The 20,758-nt window shown below is 58.7% G+C and overlaps 1 protein-coding gene across 1 annotated transcript; it reads right to left on the bottom strand.

Moving 5' to 3' along the window:
• Positions 1-4,003: 4,003 nt before the first annotated feature.
• Positions 4,004-10,186, bottom strand: LOC126050887 (START domain-containing protein 10-like). The gene is made up of 6 exons (XM_049829377.1): positions 9,584-10,186; positions 6,088-6,235; positions 5,866-5,969; positions 5,631-5,748; positions 5,294-5,346; positions 4,004-4,989 (listed from the first exon to the last, which is right to left on the bottom strand). Exons 1-6 carry the CDS (start codon positions 9,746-9,748, stop codon positions 4,777-4,779), a joined length of 801 nt encoding a protein of 266 aa, XP_049685334.1. The 5' UTR covers positions 9,749-10,186; the 3' UTR covers positions 4,004-4,776.
• Between the last annotated feature and the right edge of the window lie 10,572 nt (positions 10,187-20,758).

Below are 20,758 nucleotides of genomic sequence, written 5' to 3' on the forward strand. Positions count from 1 at the left end.
CAGGGACCCTTAAGGTGTGCAGGGACCCTCTGGCCCTGTACTGTAGACCATGCCATCCCACTGGGCTCCCATCTCTGCCTCTTAGAGGAAGCTGTTTGGCTAAATATAAGCACTGCCACTCACGGGAAGGTTGGTGAGGTCTGCAGTGTGAGGCTGGAGGGGCAGAGCAAAGGGTGCCGGTAGTGCTGGTGGCAGCCAGTGTGCCATCGTTTCAATCCTGCCATGCTGGAGGCCTTAGCACCAGTGAAGCACACTCCTGCATGGGGCCAGATCCTGACTCACGGCTGTTTGGCACCCTGCAACATCTCTATAGAACCCTCATAACCTTTTGCTGGGAGCGGTGCTCCTCTCTGCATGCTGGGAGGGCAGAGATGCACTGCTGGGGAGGGAAACATTGTCTGAGGGTGGATGGGACATGCCCAGAGTTACAAGTCTCAGTCCCATCTGGTGGCCCAGCGTGACCAAGAGCAGGGCCCAGCCACCACAACCCACATCCTGGTGGTTGCTGACAGGCCAGTTTGGTGCAGAAAACCTTCTGCCCTGCTCCTTTCTCCCTCCACAGTCACCTAAGTGCCAGGATTGGGGCTTGGTTCCCCTGGCAGGGGAGAACCCCTGCTCAAGCACCTCTGCTGGGCCCCAGCACCCAGTTCCCAATGGGGACTGGCCCTTCAAAGAACCCAGCCAGGAGGACAGCTCAAGCCAGGGCATCCCCTAGCCATGGGACCAGCTGGCATGGGGCTGTGTTGGAGCGCAGCAGGGCACAGCAGAGTGCTGGGGCAGCCATGATGTGTGTGCTGTGGCCAGGTTATTTCCTGAGGACTTCCTTTCTATAGTGGAGGTTTCAAAGCCTCTGCTTGATCAATTTGGTATCTGCCAACCTGCTGATACAATCTATATTTAGATGCTAGCCTTCTTGGGCCAAGGCAGAGAGCCCTGCTGTATCTATGGGTTTGCACAGCAGGAAGGTCTTGCCTGGTCCCTGGAGGAGGCAGATGGGCAGAATCAGAAAATGTGCCTCGGGCTGGGGGATTGGTCTTCATGCAGATTCTGGCAATGGGTGGAGGAAGTGAAGATCAAAGTGAAGGTTGGATCATTCCAGAACACGGGCCTGTGCAGTCCTTCCCCTTTCCAGGCAGCACCCATGCTGACACTGTCTTTCAAGGCCCATGTGCCCAGCTGCCCATCCATCCATCTACCCATCCATTCTTCCCTCCATCCCTCCATTCATTTTTCCTTCCCTTCCTCCATGCACCCATTCTTCCTTTCCCCCTCCCTTCCTCCCTTCCCACTCCCTTCCTCATCCATTCACCCATCCATCCATCCCTAGCCATCAGCCTTTTCTGCACTCTGGGGCACCGTTTGCTCTACCTTCAGCCCTACCCACACTGGATTGTGCTGGGGAATGTGTGTGGTGATGGTGGGAGCATCTCTTGGAAGCAGGACAGGGTGAGGGACACTCAGAACTTGTACCCAGAAGGCAAATGTCACATTGGACAACTGGAAATGTGCAGTTGTGACTGAGCCTGGAGCGTTTGCCGGGGCACGGCAGAAAGCAGAGCCCCTGGGAGGGCTTTGTGGAGGAGTGGGGAGGGGGAAGCTGGAGGCTGTTGGGCTTGGAAACCTGCTAGACCTCTGCAGGCAAGAGCCCTGCTGAAGGCTAGTCCATGAGATAAGATGGGCTGCTGGGGGGGGCTCCCTGCTGGGCTCAGGGTCCCGCAGTGGGTGGTGGAGGTGAGAGCTGCCCAAGACCTAACCATGAGCTCAGGAGATGCAAGCATGGGATCCCGGGGATGGAATCATACCCTCTCCCAGCCGGGGCACGTTTGACACTGGGGGCACTGGAGCAGGCTGCTGAGTTGTGTGTGGGCAGGACAGGGAGCTCACGCCACGCTCCCCCTGCCCCCCCATCCATTGGGGCGCCGGCTGACATCACAGCCTCCAGGCTAATCTCTTGTCCAGCAGCAGCTTCCCGTTTCCTTTCCAATCTCTGCACCACAGAGTGACTTGTCTCTGCTCGGGGCCAGGCAGGAAAAGCTGTCCAGCTGGGCTCTCATGTGGGGCTGCGGCCCCCACGTGTCTGCCCCTTGCTCTGCTGGGCTGTGGGCCACCCAGTCCCCCAGCATCCTGGTGAGGGCACCTGAGGTGTCCTATCCCCCCACACCCTGCCTGCCCCTGCCTTGCTCAGGTTCTTGGGGATGCTGGCGCACAGCCCCCTTCTTCTTTGTGCCACAGGAAACCCAGCAGTGGCACGCCATTCAGTAAGAAATCACCACGCTGTGGTTCCTGGCAACCCACAGGGTCTGGGGTAGCCCCCCTCCCCAGGCTCACAGGTTTCATCCTGCTCCCTTGTCAGGGTGATGCTGGGGGCCAGGAGCTCCGCTACCTCCTAGTGCTGGATGTGGACCAGTGTCCCTGCCACCCCAACAGCTGTTGTCCTCCCCATGCACTCAATGCCAATGCTGTCCTGGCCATTTTGGGTGGTATCCTGGGCTGAGATGTCACCAACCCCAGCACAACATTCCCTGGGGCTGGCTGGGGACCGGGGAATCTCTGCTGGTGTCTCGGTGCTCAGGCAGCAGCTCCTTACACCTACGTAGGGCTGGCTAAAAATAACCCCTCAGCAGAGCTGCAGCCTGACTGCTGCGGAGAAACATCCAGGGAATGAGAAGAGACAAGGCTGTTTCCTGCAGCACCGAGGCTGTGTGGGGTGGTCTTCACCCCCGCACCCTGTGAGCTCGGGGTCCCAGTGGGCTCTGCCCCATCAGGGCAGCACCCAAGGGTGTTTCTCCCCCTTGCTCTGGCCACAGTTCCCTGCCCAGCTCTACCACAATTATTCCAGTGTTATTGGGATGATCTGGGGCTGGGATGTATCTTTTCACACGTAAAATCCTCCCTGCTATGGGTGCCCTCTGTCCGTAGACATGGTGGGAGCAGCACAGGGCAGAGAGGGACTGTCCCCCTCACTGTAAGCCCTGTGCGTTGTGAGGGGGGAGCCTGCACATCTACTGCCCTTGGATTTTCCACATTTTCCCTGCAGAGGCAGCTTCTCGCCCCTGCTCTGCTTGCGTGGCCAGCCCAGCTGCAAAGCGTGGGAGCCAGCTGCTCCAACAGCCAGGACCTCGTCTCCCCTCCCCAGCACTCTCTGCAGTGAGACACGTGTGTGTGATGTCCCCCTGGAGCAGCACAGGGGACATATGTGACCTAACAGGGTGGCTAAAGGGGGACAGTGAGCATCTGTTCCTGGGATGCTGGGGTAGGCAGCTGTATGAACTGGGGAGGAGAAGCGCAAGGTGTGTGTGGGGAAGCAAGCACAGGGCAGCAGCACTCACACCTCAGGGTGGGACCACAGGGGGTTGGGGTGACCAGGGAGTGTGAGGCTGGAGGGTGAGAGGGGACCCAAAAGCCACAGTGGCAGGTGGCTCTGGGCAGGCTGCAAGCCCTGGGTACTGCCAGGCTGTTGACCCCCACCACTGCCTAGGCAGAGCTCTGGCTTTGAGAGCAGCTGCCACGTCCTGGCCATGTTTTCTAGTCCTTACCTTGGTGGGACAGGTCTGGAGCTGAGCACTCCAGCACCATCAGCAGTGATGGCCCTGTTTGCTATTGGCCTTGCACAGATCAGGCTTAAACCCAGCTGAGGCAGGAGCCCAGCAGCCGCAGGCAGCCTTGGAGCACGGGGGCAAGTGGGTGGATGGAAAATCCATCATTTGTCAGTATATTCCCCCAGCGGTGTCCGTCTAGACTAATTTCCCGTTGTCCCGTGGAAGCTGCCCCATGCCCATGCATGCTCACCCGTATACGTGTGGGTGTGTGGAGCCCAGCATCCACATCTCCTGCCCCAATGCCAGCTACCTTGCTCCCTGATGAGGGTCACCCCTGGGTGCTGGGACTGCACGGCTGGACTGGCCCTCCCATCCAACCCAGGACCTAGCACCTGGACAGCCTCAGGGTGTGCTTGGTGCCAGCTTCCTCACTGTCCCGTGCCAGCCTGAAGCTCTCTCGCACACACACCAACCCCTTTATTGTTGTGCCAGAAACCACAGCAGCAGCAAACACTGAGAGAGTGGGACAGAGGCTGCCCAAGACCCCGCTGCCAGGACAAGCCCCCCCCAAACGCCACCTGGGGAAGGGGTCCCCAGAGCCAGCTGGTCTAGAGCAAGCCAGCCTGCAGAGGTGAGCCTGATGCCCAGAAGAGAACCTGGGAGGGCTCCCTAAGATGGGGGAGGGTCACACAAAGCCTGGGGGGGCTTGGTGGGCTGGAGTGGGTCCAGCATGATTGCAGGGCAGGCAGAGCTGGACCTCGGGCCAGAGAGTGTCAGTCCAAGCCCTGTGCTACTGCAAAGACTGGGCAGGACCCCCAAAGACACCCCCACACACACTTCTGGACCTTTGAGGGACACCCCTAGAAGGTCTTACAGTGGCAAAGGGATATCCTGGTGCCACAAAAGCTCCTACCCACCCCATGAAGGGTTCCCCCTCTCTTGCCCTGCCCAGACTCTCCCTGGGGCACCCACTCCCACTGACAGCTCTACCTCCTGCATGGACACATCTCCATGGGCGCAGGGGGGACAAGGGTGCCCATCCTCCCTCTTCCCAGCACCCATGCTGCAGGTTCCCATGGGACAGTACCCTGCTGCCCGGGTAGGGGGATCTATGGTGAAGGAGTTGGAGAGCAGACGTGACTATTGGGGTGCAGGGGGCCAAATTCCCACCCATGGCCCTTGGCTGCCGAGCCCCGGTCATGAGGGGTTCCCCCTGTGAGAGGGCTGCAGTGAAGGCTCAGGCCTCATGGTCACTGGTGCTCAGGTGGTCCTCGGACAGCCCCGTCTCATCGATGTTCTCCAGTGAGTCGGCATGCTGCACTGAGAGCTCGGTCAGGCTGACACTGGGCAGCGTGTTCTGCTCCGGGTATACCCAGGGCTTGTATCCAGGGTCGTGCTTGCGTTTCCACTCTGGGTACTTCAGCCCAGCCTTGTAGATCTTCTTCATTGCCTGTGAGCAGAGTGGGTCCAGCCCGCCACGGTGCCCCAAGTCCCCAGTGGGGTTGGAGGCACCCTGGTGTCTGGGCACAGTTCCCCCATTGTTTGCTTTTTGGGGGTGCTGGGAGGGGATGGGTGTCTGGCTCAGACCACATGGCCCCAGCAACATGCCCAGCGCGAGCCCTGGGTCACCCAGTACCCGTCCTGTGAGCCCTGGGTCACCCTAGCACCCATCCTGCCCCTATGTAGGGGGCTACTTCAGGGCAGCTCATCCCTGATGCCTGTGCATCCCACTGCTGGCCACATACCCTGCTTACCTTTGGTGCCACAAACTGGGAGACACGATTCACAACCCACTTTGGCAGTGACCCTGCAAGAGGCCAAAGCCCCATCACTCAGCCAATCTGGGCCAGCCCCAGAAGAGGCACCATGAGCCTGCAGTGCCCGGTGCCGGACTGATCCCCCCCAGGGCTGATGGCACTTGCCCCACGCTGTGCCCTGGGAGGGGACCCCTTTCTTCCCTGGGTTGTCCCCACTTCCCAGTGCCCTTTGGGCCTCCAGGTGATGGAAAGCCACGGTGGGCAAGCTCCAGGGGTACAATGGGACCCATCCCAGAGGAGGCACACTTCACCCTCCCCTCCTGCTGGCACTCACCGCGGGGGTCCACCTGGGTGAGATAATAGAGGATGCAGCCACTGGCACCATTCGCCTTGATCAGGTAACCTGTCTGCAGGGACACGGCCCTCACAAAATCCTTCCGGGGTGGGTATTTCTGCAGAGAGATGCCGTGCACCTCAGAGCATGCCCAAGCCGCTGCCCAGCCCTGCCTGTGCCTGCTGGCCCATGTGGACATCACCCCTGTCAGGGCTGGGGCCGGCCGGGGGCTCACCGGGTGCTTGACACTGTAGTTGATGATCATGTAGTCATTGCCCAGGGGCAGCCAGGAGCGCAGGGTGACGAAATCCCGGTTCTTCAGGGGGCTCGGGCATTTCCCTGCAGACAAACCCTGTTACACCCCAACCCATTGCCCCCATGGATCCACACCCATGCATGAGGCTGTGAGGTCAGGGAGGGGGGCCCTGGGGGTCCCCAGGGGCTGTGGGCTGCTCACAGGAGTAGTATCCCACGTCAGCGTTAACGGTCAGGCGCCCGATGTCATAGGTCTCGATCATGTTCGAGTCCCATTTCTTGCGGTAGCGGGTGTCATGCAGCACGTCGTAGAGCGTCTCGGCAGGGACATCTTTGCAGGAGATGCGAGTCTGTGGGGAGACGGGCAGTTGGGCAGGGGAGCAGCACCCACCCCTAGAGCACAGAGCTGTGCCCATCTGGGGACGAGGACTTTACGCTGTTCCCATGTGTGGTGGCGTGCCCCCATGCTGCTATAAAGCCACATGTGTGTGTGCCATGAAGGATGCTCTGCACATGTGGTGCAGGGCATGTCCCTGCTTCAGGACAGCCCAGGCAGAGCCACTGGCCCCGCTGCTGGCATGCAGCGCAGTGCAAAGGCAGGAAGCCGGTGAGGGTAGAAGGACCCTCTACCCTCAAACAGAGCTGCCTGGTGGTCCAGGCTCTGGTGCCTTGGTACCCTGAGACCAGCCCTGTCCTCTCACCCCCACGTTGCTGCAGGCCAAGAAAAGGGATGCTCCTGCCCTGGCACGATGCTCTCGGGCACAGGGTCCAGTCAGGGAAGTTGGTGGGGCCCCGGCTGTAACCAGAGCTGTGGAGCTGCCCAACCGCGCCAGCGAGTGCATTATTGATGGAGCTGGCCGCCCTACTCATCTCAATGCCGGGAGGAAAGAGATGTCATCTGCTCCTTGTTAGAGGCCTTGCATCTTTGATGAGGTGTTCGGCGCTGTGTAATTGGAGATGGCCCTCTGAATGTGGCAGGTCCCATCAATCTCAGGCAAGCTTTCCCTGATGGCCTGGGTGCTGGACTCGTGCCCAGGGCAGGCTTGGAGATGTGCTGCACTCCCTGGGGCGCCGTGGGGGAGACTGTGGGAGCACCCAGCCCCCTTCTCCTGCTCCCCCTCCCCAGCCACCCCCTCCCAGCTGGGTCTGGAGGTGCTGCTGCTGCAGGGTGAAGGATGCCTCCAGCCAGAGGTGGAGCTCAGGATCCTCCTGGGCTCCTGGAAGCTCAAGTTATCATGGTGGGACCATCGCAGCCTTGTATCCACAAAATCCCCCACTAAAGCCTGTCCACCACCCCTCTCCAGCCACAGATGAACAAAAGCTGTGCAACAGCAGTACCAGGTGTAGCAGGCGGTCAACTGGGATGGGGAAAGCACAGAGCCCAAAACCAGACCATCCACAGTGAATTCAGGTGGAAAAAAATCCAAAGGTCCAGCTGCTCTGGGACTCTCCAGGTTATGCTTGCATTAATGGAAAGACTGGGGCTCTTCTGACTCCCAAGCCCCAGCCTATGCAGTTCAGCTCTCCCTCACAGACTGGGTGGCATCCTCCATCCCACATTTCAGGAAGGGTCCCTGGGCAGTGCTAACCCCTGCACCATGCCTAGGCCCTCTCCAGAGCAGGGAAAAAACACATCAAGGAGGTATTATCTGCAATGAAGCAGGCTGGGCAATGGTCCGCAGATGCCCCTGAACCTGCCTGAGATCCCCTTTCTATGGGGTTCGGTGATGGCAAAGGGGGATATAACTGCATCCCCTCTGCCGAGCTGCGCTTGTTTGAGCTCAGTTGGACTTCACGAGGTTCCTGCCAGCCCATTCCTCCAGCCTGTCCAGGTCACACTGAGCAGTAGCCTTGTCTCCAGCACTTCAAATACTCTCCATACTTCAGTGCTGTCTGCACACTCGCTGAGAGGGTGCTCGATCCCATCATCCCAGTAACAGGGTGGGACCCAGCAACTGGCCGCCACCTGGTCTCTGCACTGCTGACCACCACGCCATGAGCCTAGTAGTGAGCTGGTTTTCCATCCACCTCATCATCCACTTCTCCAGTCCAGATCTCACCAATGTGGTGATGAGGAGACTATGGGAAACCCTGTCAAAGGCTTTACTAAAGTCAAGGTACAGGGCTTTTACTGTTCTGCCCATACCCACACAGCCAGTCCTCTCATTGCAGGAGGCAATCAGGCTGGTCAAGCACGATTTGCCCTTGGTAGGTCCCTGCTGCTGTTACTACTGCCCTTGTCCTTCAGGACATGGCTTCCAGGAGGATGTTTCCCATCACCTTCTTGGGGATGGAGGTAACACAGGAGTCCATAGTGCCCTGGAGCATCCTTCTTGCCCTTCTGGAAGACGGATGTGACGTTTGCCTCTTCCCAGTTATCAGAGACCTTCTGCAGTCACCAGGAATTTTCAAAGAGATGTTGGCCAGACCCCTCAGCACCCCTGGGTGCATTCTGTCTGGTCCTGTGGACTTGCACATGCCCAACTGGCTTAAATGCTCCCTTATCCCAGCCCAGAAGCTCTTCCCTAGCTCATGATGGCAAGGTGGCATGTATTGCAGCTACACCTCTGCAGAGAGCACCGCTCCTCCTCTTCACCTTGACCCTGAAGGGCCTCCATCTATGGCAGCATTGCAATCAGTGTGTGCCCAGCTCTTCCTTGTGTCTCCCCAGCGGCATGCGCTGGTGAGCAAGCACCCAAGATGGGCTGCCAGTTACTCTGTGTTCGGGAGAGCGGTGCAAGAGCCTCCTCCATCATACTGTACACCAGGTGCCTCCTCACCACCTCCCCATGCCTTCCCTGCCCTTCAGGTGGTAGTAACCCTTCCCTCACACTCCTAGTTGAAAGCTCTCTTTATTGGGTTGTCTGTCTGGTAGGTAAGATGCTTTGGCCCTACTTGCTTAGGTGGATCCCATCCCTGCCCAGCAGTCCTGATCCTCAGTGGCCAGAAAAGCCAAAGCCCTGCCCGTGACTCCAGCCATGGAGCCAAGCCTTGACCCATAGGATACTCCCACACAGGGCTTACCCTGTGATAGGGCTTCCATGCCCCTTGCCACCAGCATCCTGTAACCACTCTTGATGTACTCATGGTGACCTGGCAGTGTCACTGGTGCCATATAGATAAGCAACAAGATGTAACAACCTGAGGGATAGTTGAACCTCACTACTCCCTCTGCAGCACCCCAGATCTGGCCCCTGGCAAGCAACAAACCTTCCAAAACAGCACACGAGGGCTCTGTGGGATGCTCATCCAGTGCAGGATGTGAGGTGATGTGCCCCAGGGTGGTGTGGCCGGGGGAGAGGCACCAGGGAGGCATCCCGCCAGCCTGTCCCATGCCCGGGGGCCCCTGGCAAGGCCATCTCCATAATGTAATCAATCCCAGGGCCTTCCCGCCTGTGTCTGGATTAAGGGTAGCTGCAACATGAGCCCGCATGTGTGCATGCATAGCGGGACACTGCAGCAGGCAACCTGGCAGGTCGAGAGGCTAAAGCCATAGGGCAGGCAGCAAGAGCTTGCAGAGCAGCTTGCCAGCTGGGGAAGCACCTCTGGGGGACTAACCCCACCAGCCCCAGCATTTGGGGCAGAAACACCCCCAGGCAAGCTGGACCAGGGTGCTCCCAGGGACCCTTGGGAGCAGCTGAGCACACAACTGGGGCAGGGAAGGGCTGGCAGTCCCACAGCTGCAGGCATCTGCTTACCTTGATTTTCTGCACGGTGCAGCTTTCCTCCTGGCCCTGACTCCACACGGTCACGCCACCCTTGTTATACCGACAGTGCCAGCCCTCCAGGCTCTCACACTGATCCCTGAAGGAGCTGAAGTCGGAGTCATCCGGGATATAAACCATGTCCCCTCCTCTGGACATGGGGCTGAGCTGCTGGACCCAGGGCGCAGGCACTGGCTGCAGGCAGGCTCCTTCTGCCTCACCTCCTGGGAAAGCCAGTTCTGCCCTTGAGCTCTGCCTTGCTGGGTGCCTGCTGTAGCTCACATCATCCTCTGATCTCCAAGCCTGTGCCCCCAGAGTGGGCACCAGCTGCCCAGGCACACTGGGATGGGCAGAGACCTCCAGCCACCCCAGCCACGCTGCGCCACACAGAGCAGCAGGGAGGAAGGCTCCTTCCCTGCAGTTGCTATCGCAGCTGCCGAGAGCTCAGATGTCTTCTCCGGCTGGCTAACCAGGATCACGTTTCTCTCCGGCTGGCTGTCAGCTCCTCTATTATTCAGCAGGTAGCAGTGTGCAGGTGGCTTGGCTTTCAGGGCAGAGCTGCCCCCGGCTCCCCGAGCCCCCCGTCCCTGCTGGCCCTGCTCTCCCCTCACCAGCACGCTGGCAATCTCTGTGCCTGACTTTGCAGCACCAGCTCGCTGGCGGGATCAGCTGATCACCTGCCAGGAGAAGCGGCCAGGCCTCCCAGCAGCGCGACAGAAGTGATGGGCTTCAGCATCAGTGGGATGCAGGCCAGCGTTGGTCCTGGAGTGCCTGGGATGGGGCTGTGGTCCAGTGCACAGGACCTTGGCTGTCAACATGTCCTGGGTCTGTGGGGTGGGCTCCTGGTGTGGGGAAGGGAAAGAATTTGCACGTGGGGAGCTTGCCCCTCACTGGGCTCACAGGATCCTGGTGATGCTGGTAGGAAGGGACCCCTGGGGGTCTCTAACCCCCCCCTCCTGCTTGGAGCAGAAACACCACCAGCACAGGCTAAGGTCACCTATGGCTTTACCCAGCTATGCCTTGAAGGATGGACTTGTCCCACCTCCCTGGTGGCAAGTCCCACAGCTGCACCACCTCCCCAGAAAAAGAAATAATAATAATTCCTACTGTCCAGCCTGAAGTTGCAATTGATGTCCGTTGTCCTTTCTTACACCTCATGCCCTACTGAGAGACATTGGCTCCATTGCCTTTGCATCTGCCATCCAGGTAGCTGCGTGATGCCAGTAGATCCCAACCCACCCCTCTTATAGGTCCAGTCCCCAGCCCTGCCAGCAGCAACTGCTGGTCCTTCTCCAGCTCCTCCACCTCTCCCTGAACTGGGGGGCCAATCTGGGCACAGCACCCAGCTGGGGGTTCCTTGCTGCTGCAGGGAGGGGACAACCCCTTCTCTCAGCCTGCTGGCCATGTTTCTCCTCATGTTGCCCAAGATGCAGCTTGCCCCATTTGTTCAGCCTCTTGTCCAGCGCCTTGCCTGGGACCTTGTCCCAGGTCCTTTTTACTGAGGCCCTGCTTAGCCCCTCAGTCCCCCGCCTGGCTGAAACCTGGGGTTATCTGGCCCATCTTGTTGATGTCCACAAGGTTTCTGTTGACCCAAAATTTGAGTTTCTTGGGGTCCACCTGGACTGAGGCTCTGCCATTTGCTGCACACCCATTTCCCCTAGTTTAGCCTCACCTGCAAGGCAAGGATGCACTTGCCTCCTCATCCAACCCTCTGATGAGTATGGGGAACATGGGCCCAGTACTGACCCTTGGGTACCCCACTTGAGACCAGCTGCCAGCTGGGCATCAAGGCATGGGCAAAAATTTATGGAAGGGAGAGCAGGGAGAAAGCTGGAGAGCTGCAGCTGCTCGCAAAGCCTTGCCTGCGGAGAAAGGCTGCCTGCAGCAGCCCATGCTGAGGCACAGTGGGCTGAGCAGCCGCTCCTCCTCCATGCACACTGGCTCATCATAGGGCTGCGTGTTTCACAGCTTGGGTTGCTCTGGGTGCTGTGGTTGTCTGCCAGCGAGGCAGAACTGTCAAGCACCATGCTTGGTTAAAAAGCTGCCACAGTGGGCAGGGAGTGGCAGATCCCAAGCTGGGGACAGTGCAGAGGAAAGACTTTGGGGTGTCCTTGGGGCTGTGGTGTAGGAAGCAAGCAAGGCCAGACAGATTTATGGTCTAGAGCCGTCTAACGCCATTGCTGTAATGTCCCATGGGGTACACAGTAGCATGCGTATGAACATGTGCACACCTGTGTGTCCACATGCAAGTGTGGACAGTCACCCCAGCCCCTGCAAGAACCAGACACAGCCTGGAGAGTCTGTAGATGTGTGTGGGAAGGTAGCACCTGAGCCTGGGGGCTTTGTAACCCTAAAATATGTCCACGGGGTGAAAGAAGGAAGGACACTGCAGTCCTGGGGATGGAGAAGCTCCAACAGGCTGTGTGGGAAGGAGCAGACTGCTTGCCCAGCATTATTGAAGCAGGAACCAGCCCTGCCTGGCCACATTTCTCTCTGCACTTGAGAGTTGGGAGCATTTCTCTCCCTGGTTGTACAGGTTGGAAACTTGAATGGAAGGTGCTTTCTTCTCTTCTGCAGCAGCCCCTGGGGTCAGTGTTCAAGCTGGACAACAGTGCAGCCACCCAAGATCTTGCTGGTCACCATCACATGTCCCCTGCAAGCCACCAGCTGAGCTGAAATGGGTTCCTGTGACCCACTTGCCCTTGCAAGAACTCAGGGCTCAAAACAACCCCATTTACCACTGCCCTTGGCTCTTTTAGACCCAAGGTCTGGATCTGGGTGATGCTGCTAGGACCCTGCACACCCCAAGGCAGAGAGATGAAGGTGACTGTAGCAAATGTAAAGGCACACATTAATGTGACCTCGCCTCTGTCACCTCTTGTTTAACCTCTCTTCATGAACATTGACTATCAAACTTCCTGTGGCTGGAGCCACCTTGAGTTTCTGGCCAGGCAGTGGCAATCTCAGCAGCAATTTTGTGGTGTGTCCCCGAGTTACAACAGCCCCATCCTTCCCATCCTCTGCAGAGGAAGTGTCAGGAGCTCAGCAGCAGGGAGGGTAGAAATAAGGGATGTTTCTCTGGAAGCATCAGAGCTGCCACCCTAGCAAGACCTGAGCCCAAGGAAGATGGACTTTACAAGCTTATTTTGCATGAGTATCTGTTACCAGAGTGCTGGCTGGGCTCTGGGTGAATCCCCATTGAATGGTGCCTTCCAGGCCCTGCTGTTGGGGCTGGCTGAACCTGCACCCTGGGGTTAGTGGTATAACCCCACTGTCCTGCAGCATCCAGCAGCTGGTAGTGGCTCGTCACACCTGGTTTAGTTGGACACTAGCTTTCCTTGGCTACAGGATGCCAGAAGCTTGTGGTGGGCCCCTGGCTGGCACAGAGTTACATTCCCTGGGCTGACAGTATAGCTGTGCTCCATGTCTGTGCCTTCCCAAGTGAGAAATGCAGCATCAGGAGACAGGCTTGCCCTTCACAAGATTGTCCCATCTCTGGCATGCTGTCCCAGGGCACTGCTGAGATGGGTCCATCTGCTGCGAGCATGGAGGGTCCTGCTCTTGGCCACACTTTGTCACTGTGCATGGGCAGTGGGGAATGACATGGGGCACTGTCATGCCAGCAGCCCCTGGGATCCCTGCATGCCCCACGGCCACTGGCTTCATGAGCAGGGGCCTCTCCAGAGCCTGGTGGGTCCAGGGCATGCAGGGGCTCCTGATTAGGGTATGGTAAGGAGGACACACGTCCCAGCCCAGCTGTGTCTGAACAAGGAGTTTCTGGTCCCTTCCTCCTCCTCCTTTCATTCTCCAGGTCAAATTTCTAAACTCTTCAAGTGTCTTTACAGACTCTAGAGCCAGGACGTGGGATTTACATGCTGGGAGTGGAGTTGCAGGACTTTGCATGTGGGTGTTCACGGCTCCATTAATGAGCTTGGATGCCTCAGCAGGATGAGCTTCCAGCCTCTCCAGAGCTGGAGAAGGGCATCCGATCCCCTCTGCAGCGACCGCTCCTGCTCCTCTGAGAATCAACTTTGAAAGGCTTTGCAAATTGAAATGAAAAATGTTTTTCCTACAGAAAATGGTTCTGCTTTGGCTTTATGTGAATTGCAGTGCTGGCTGCCCTCAGATCCTTGTTCCACCAGGGTTTATCTCCTGGGGAATGAACAAGAGAGTTAGGAGGAAAAGCTAAAGGTGGGCTGAGAGTTTCCTGGCCTGGAGAAACCCAACTGGAGCGGTTAGGAAGGGTTACAGCTGCCACACAGCATTAGGAAATGGTGGCTGGGAGGTGAAGATCGCCCCAGGAGGGGAGCAGGAAGGTGTTAAGCACCTGAGAGACATCAGGTCATGCTAGCTGTGGCTAGGCTGCCTTCCCTTTGAGGGACACAGCAGGAAGCAGGAAAGCCAGGGAAAAGCAAAATCCTCACCCAGGAGTGATGCAAGGCAGGAAATACCCTGGGGCTGCAGGCAACCCTGGGGCCCTGGGGAGAACCCAGAGACCCTGTCCTGCAGAGACCCCTGCATGCCAAGTGTGGTCCCAGAGTCCCAGGACTTCAGGGACTACACTAGAATCCCAGGGCTGCAGGGACCCACAGGGCCCTCAGCGAGACCCCAAAGCCTTGGGGCTGCAGAGACCCCTGCGGCCCCAGGGAGACTCCAGAGCCCCAGTGACACCAGAGCCCTGGGGCTGCAATGAGTCCCGGGGCCCCAAAGTTGCAGGGACCCCCAGGGTCCTGGTGAAACCCCAGAGCCCCAGTGAGACTCCAGAGCCACGGGGCTGCAGGGACTCACACGAGGGGCGTTGAGACCTCAGAGCCCCAGCGAGCCCCAGAGCTGCAGGGACCCCTGGGTGCCTGGAGAGACCCCAGAGCCTCGGGGCTGTGGAAAACACCCAGCCATGTGCTCATCCAACCCAACCAAGTTAAAACCCAGATGCAACTCCCTCGGGCAGTGCCACGCCATTCCCCGCAAGAGGACAATGTCCCCTGCATCGGTGACATCCCCAAGCTAGGACCACCGTGCCCAGGGACCCTGCTTCGGGCTCTGCGGCTCCCCCGGCGTGTGCAGTCTGGCGCTCGCCCACTGGGTGTCAGGCGTGCTCCACGGACAACAGCGACAGGGACACGGCCAGCGACAGGGAGAGGCCAGGGAAAGGGGCAAGCCGAGGGACAGAGAGGAGCAGGGCCATCCATGCCCACCGTGGGGACAGCCGCAGCTCCCCTGCAGCCACCAGCCGCAGACGGGACGTGTTCCCCTGCTCCACGCTGATGCCACCACCCCGTCCACGGAGGTGGAGGTGATGGCTGGGGCTGCTTCTGACCCTGGTTCCCCCACACCGGTGCCAGGCGGGTGCTGGCTGCTCCTCCATGTGCCCTCCCAGTGTGGCACTGGGGGTGGCTTCCCCCCCCCTGCTTGGTGTCCCCTGCTGCTCTGAGCTGTTTTGTGGCACCCCAGGAGCAGCCCAGTCTTGCCAGCTCAAAGCTGAGGGTGTGGAATGACTTGCACCTCAGTTTCAGGCTCTTGGGACACTCGGTATTACTGGACCCAGTTAAAGGTGCCCAGAACAGCGGGCATGCTGGGGGCACACTCCTCTCAGTGCCAAGGAGCCCAGAGAGGGGACCACTCTGTAAACTTTGCCGTTAAGCAGAGGATGGGATGAAGCCCCAGGACCCTTCCTCTTCCTCCTTGCTCCTACCCTGCACTGCCATTGCATCCTTCCTGGTCCTGGCAGGGTCCGAACAGCTGAGCCCATCAATAGTGGCCTCCTCAGCCACCTGAAGCTCTCTCAAAGAAGGGGGGGACAGGGCAGGGACAGCATTGGCACTCTGCATCTGGGGACCACCAGCTCCAGTATGCTTTAAGCATAGACCTTTTTCTGTCACTTTGGGAGCTTCTGGTGTCAGGAAGAAGTGTGTATGGAGGGGCTTGGTCCCCCCAGTCACCCTTGGAGGCTGGGACCCAGCATGGCTGGGTCCCTTCCCTCTCCGCAGTGCAAGGACAGGGTTTCATCTCTGGCACCATTTCACAGGGTGATGGGCAGAGGGCAGCACCATCTCCCTCAGGCAAAGGCAGGGCAGGGGGTTCAGATCATCCACGCTGGCAAAGTCAGGTGGCACCGATAGCAAAGTACGAGTGCGTAGGGGGAGGCTGCCAGGCACATTCCCAGGGGCTGGCACAGTCAACAGGGGCACAGAAGGGTAAAGGTTCCCTGCTCACCCATGTCATGAGTTTTGGACTCAGTTCTGCCCTCAAGAAACCTGGTGGAGGGCAATGCATGGGATGTGCTCCATGGGGTGCAGAGACTAAGGAGGCAGGTTCCACAGCGGGTCTGCCCCATTGCAGGTGGGCCAGAAGGCCCCTTGGGGGATGTGACTCCATATATCTCCTGAGTACCTCTGTACCTCTCTGCCACTCCTCAGTGTCCTCCTACAACTGGGGTCATGCCAGGGCAGGGTCCTGCCCCAGGATGCTCCTCCAGCTACATGCATCCACATATCCACATAACACATCTACACCCTGAACAGTGACACTCATCCGCATGACACACAGCACAGAAATGGCAGCACGCTGCATGCGTGACACAGAGTCATGTTGGGCAAGTGCATGCGTGGATGCAGCTGTGGAGCAGCAACATGCTCATGGCATCCTACTACATGCATGGACATCCAGCAGGCACCCGTGACTCCTTCACACAACTGGTGGCACAGAAGCCGTCATGACACAGAGACCACATAGGAATGACATGTGGCCAGCTTGCCAGAACATGTGTGGCTGCACATGCAGCTGGTGAGAGACACAACCCACAGCTCGGCAATGCACCAGCCGGGGGCCTGGGGCAGCCCACAGGTGCTGAGCACCCACTCACCCATGCACATACATGTGCATGCACAGAGAGTGGTGCAAACATGCTCTGTATGTGTGCAGACACATGCGTGCACACTGCAGCTGCTTTGGTGTGTATCTTGATGCTCCTCAAAGGCTTCTCATTAAGCCCCCCACTCCCATCTCCCTAAGCCTCCTTCCTGCATCCTGCTCCCCACTCGCCTCCTGCCACCGTCCCTGTACTGTGGCCCCATGTTCCCCCTTCCCTGGCTCTCCCACCACCCCACACTGCTTGTTTTAGCTTAACCCTCCTGCTCAGGGCTGCTCAGGTGGCAGCCAGTCTCATATCACCCTTGCCTTGTTTGCCCTGGAGCTTTCCATCCTCTTCGCACTGCCTGCTGCCAGCCCGGGGCCCAGCACCAGCCCCTGGCTGCCCAAACTCCCGTTCTGCTCCACCACGTTTTTCCCAGCCTGGCAGACAGGGCTGCGGTACCCACAGCCCCACGGCTGCCAGGCCAGGGCTTGTTTGCACAGTGCCCCAGCCGGCCATCAGGGTGATTTAAAAGGACTGTGAAAAATGTAGTTATTTTTCCCCCTTTCAGCTGCAAGTCAATACTCAGGGAAGGATGTTTAATTATCTTCGTCACCCTCCTAAATCTCTTTATGAGAGGGTTCGGCTGCAAATCTCCACATCATTTCAAAGTTATTGGCTAGCGTGGTGCACAGCAGCACAGTAAATTAGCTGGTCGGGAGCAGGCATGGGTGCCCCCCCGCACTGCACGTGCTGTGCATGGCTGGTCTCCCCCTACCCGGGGGTTGTGCCAGGGTGGGGGGGAGTAGGGAAGCACCCTGCTAGCTCGGGGGTTAGGGCAGGTGTCCCCTCCAGTCATGGGCACCACCTGGTCGTGCCCTGGTACATGCCCCATCCCTGGCTGCAGCAGGTAATGCCACAGGCTGGCAGGTCCTCTGTGGTCCAGGACCAGGCAGGATCCAGGGGACACGGGACGGCCAGCACCACCCCAGGCTGACGTCCTGCACCATGAGGTCCATCCTTCTCTCTGTGGCATGGTACCCCCACCACAGCTTCACTGCACCTCTTTCTAGATGCTCTCCCCAGCCCTGGGGACACTCTCCCTGGAGCTGGGGCTGTGGTTACCAGGTGCCCAGCACCCCCATGGCTGGCAGGATCCCCCCACGGTGACCCAGTATCACCCCTGGCTGAGGGATGGACCAGGATGGGACTGAGGCATCTGCACACCACAGATGCCGGGTCCATTCAGCTGCTCTGAGCCCCACAAACTCCCCAGTCCTCCACCTCGCACCTCCTCGAAAGCAGACGGCACAGGGCTGGGTGCTGCAGGGTGGGTGGCTACAGGCCAGCGAAGGTGCAGGATGGAGAGTGGGCACAGCCACGCTCCCCAACTGCTGGGGGGCACAGAAAGTGGGTTGCAGCCCCCCGACCCAGCAGCATCCCTGGCAGGCAGCACCCAGCACCCGCTGTGCCCTAAGCCTCCCGTTCTCATGCAAAGCCAGCAGAGCCAGGGCTGGGCTGGAGGCCTGAGATATGCTAGAAGAAAATGCCACCTTCCTGATAATGCCTTTTATTGGACTAGGTGACACGCAGGCTTTAGGGGATAGCAGGAGAATCCTCTCGGCTCATCCGCAGAAAGGATTTCCACAGCCCTCCCGGCGGCTTGTCAGTGCTCGGCTCCGAGTCCCTGAAGAGTTATTACCTCCCGACGCACGGCTCTGTCTGCTGGGAGCTGAATGGCGTCCCTGCCCCCTGTTTGCTGCTTAGAAAGATTACGCCGCCTTTGAATAAGCTCCGTGGAGCGCTGCTGCCGACGCATCAGACAGGGGCTAATCAGAAAATTAGCAGGGAAAGAAAACTTTGTGGCAGGAACTTATCTCTGGCGCGGGTGCGTGTCGCTCTGGCTGCTGCTGCCGCCGCTGCTCCCGCGCCCAGGCCCGTCCCTCATCTGGGCTTAAGCAAAACTTCCTTATGATTGCAGTGACAAAACCTGCTACAAATGCATGGTATGAGGAGGTGATGTGCACACACACATGTGTGTGTGTGCACTTGAGCATGTAGATGCAGTGTGTGCAAACACACCTGCATGCACAAGCAAACACATGCAGTCTCATACACACATATGCCCATCTGTGCATGCTTGGCACAGACATTTCTGTACAAGAGTGCGTGGTTATACATGTGCACACACACAGAGGCACGCCTACGCATATGCACACACACGCATGCAGATGTGCATATATATATGCACACATATATATGCATATATGCACATGCATCCCTGTATATGCAGACACATGATTACACAATTGCATGTGCACTCACACACTGGCACTTACAAGGATGCACCTGCACACACATGCACCTGCACGTGTGTATTCCTATGGATGTGAACACACACACGTATGTGCATACATGCACATGTGGCCACATAGGGGCTCCTTGGGACTTCTGTTGCTGGGTGAGTGATGAGCAGGGGATGGATGCTGCACTGAGCCCACATTACACTACCAGTGCTGTGCTCACTCAGGACAGAGGTGCGTCCCACTCCTGCACTGGTGTGACATTAGTCCCCATGCTGCAGTGCCATTCCGGGGACAGCCCCCAGGAGCATTGCCTGACACCTTTGGGTGGTCCCCCAGCCATCCTGTCCTGTGCCATGGGGAAGGGTGCGGGATGGGGCCCGTGGTGGGCAGGGGGACTGCAAGCCGCGCCGGGGACAGGGAGCAGCACCTGGGAGTACCATGCGGGGGTGATTAAAATGCGCTGTTTGTTTTATTTAAGCACAACCGTCAGGGAGAGTTACAGGGCACTGAGCTAGAAAATAGCATTTACAGAAACCGCCTCTTGACACCCAGAGCCCTGACCTTTGCAAACTTCATTAGCGCCATGTAGATGCGTGTACATCCAGCCCAGCGGACGTGAGGAGGCGGAGGGCGGGGACCTCTCCCTATGTTCCCCAGCTCTGGCAGCCCAGATCCTCCATGGGACCCCCAAATGCAACCACGTCCCAGCATGGGGGCTCTCTGGGGAGTGCCTGAGCCCCATGTGACTCAGGACCCTGGCACAGTGGTGTTGATGGCACCAAGGGTAGGGTGACATGGACCCTGCTGGGATCCCTGTGCCCCCTGCACTGATGGCCCCAGGGCTGTGGCCAGTGCTGGGCAATACTGCCAGCCCCACTTGGCCATTGCCATGTTTCTGGACCACTGGTCCAGCCGTAGCAACAGTTGCTATGATTCCCTTTTCCCATTCCCTTTTCCTGACTCCAGTGACTTCCCATGGCAGCTCTGGCACTGCCAGGGATGTGTTTACAGGCAATTAAAGCTCATTAATTGTGCAGAAGCAACAGAGGCCCCTCAGCAAAGTGTGGAGGTGAGTCCCGTGGGGGAGGAAGCCAGAGCCAGCCATCCCTGGCACATCCACGGTGGCGTGGGGGGCAAGTGGGGGTCTGCACCAAACCAACCCCAGGCCATGAAGAGTTGAGCTTACCCCAGAGGGATCCCAGAGCTGGCAGCAAAGCCTGCATGATGGGGGACATGCATGAGCATTGCAATGAGTCTCCAGCACCCACTCAGCAGCCCCATGTGCATGTCCACCTGGGCATCAAGCACTGCCGAAACCAACTTCCAAGCACTGCAAAGGGGGTTGACCCCCCTGCTGCCACCTCCCTCAGGGGGCACCAGCCCCGTCTGCCCCCCTGGTAGCCAGTGCTTTGCCATGGGGATGAAATCAGCTCCGCTCTCGGCAGGCAGGAGCTGAGCAGGGGCTTGCTTGAGGCTCTTGCCTGCACGTGTCTGAGCAGAGCTGGCACAGGCAGGTGACGAGCCGCTGTTCCCTACTTGCTGCACCTCGGAAAAACAATAGCATTTGGTTGCAGGGGGAGAAGAACCTTCTCCTGAACGGATTGAAATGATGCTTTGATTGGGAACAGATGCAAGAGATAAGGGGGGGAGGCAGGTACCTGCGTGGTTACGGCACAGGGCCAGCTGCCAGCCTGCTTGCGGTTCCTTGCTGCAGGGAAGGGAAGAGTCCCTGGAGGCAGTTGGTGCTCAGCTTCCCGCTGCCCTGCCTGCTCCAGAGCTGCTGGAATGTATGCAGACCTGCCTGGGCAGGTAGTGGTGCCAGTGCTGGACATGGAATTGGGTGGAAGATGCACTATCACATGGGATGCGCCCAGCTGCTGGATGTGGGGTGCTGGGTGCAGTCCTGGGGGTACTGCATGCTGCCGTGGCAGGGTGTGGGCAGGGGATCCCACACAACTCCTGGGGTGATGAGCTGTTCCTCTGGCTGGGTGGGGGTCCCTGGCAGCAGGGATT

Source organism: Accipiter gentilis, chromosome 26 (assembly GCF_929443795.1).
Source record: "Accipiter gentilis chromosome 26, bAccGen1.1, whole genome shotgun sequence".
Classification (NCBI taxonomy): domain Eukaryota; kingdom Metazoa; phylum Chordata; class Aves; order Accipitriformes; family Accipitridae; genus Astur; species Astur gentilis.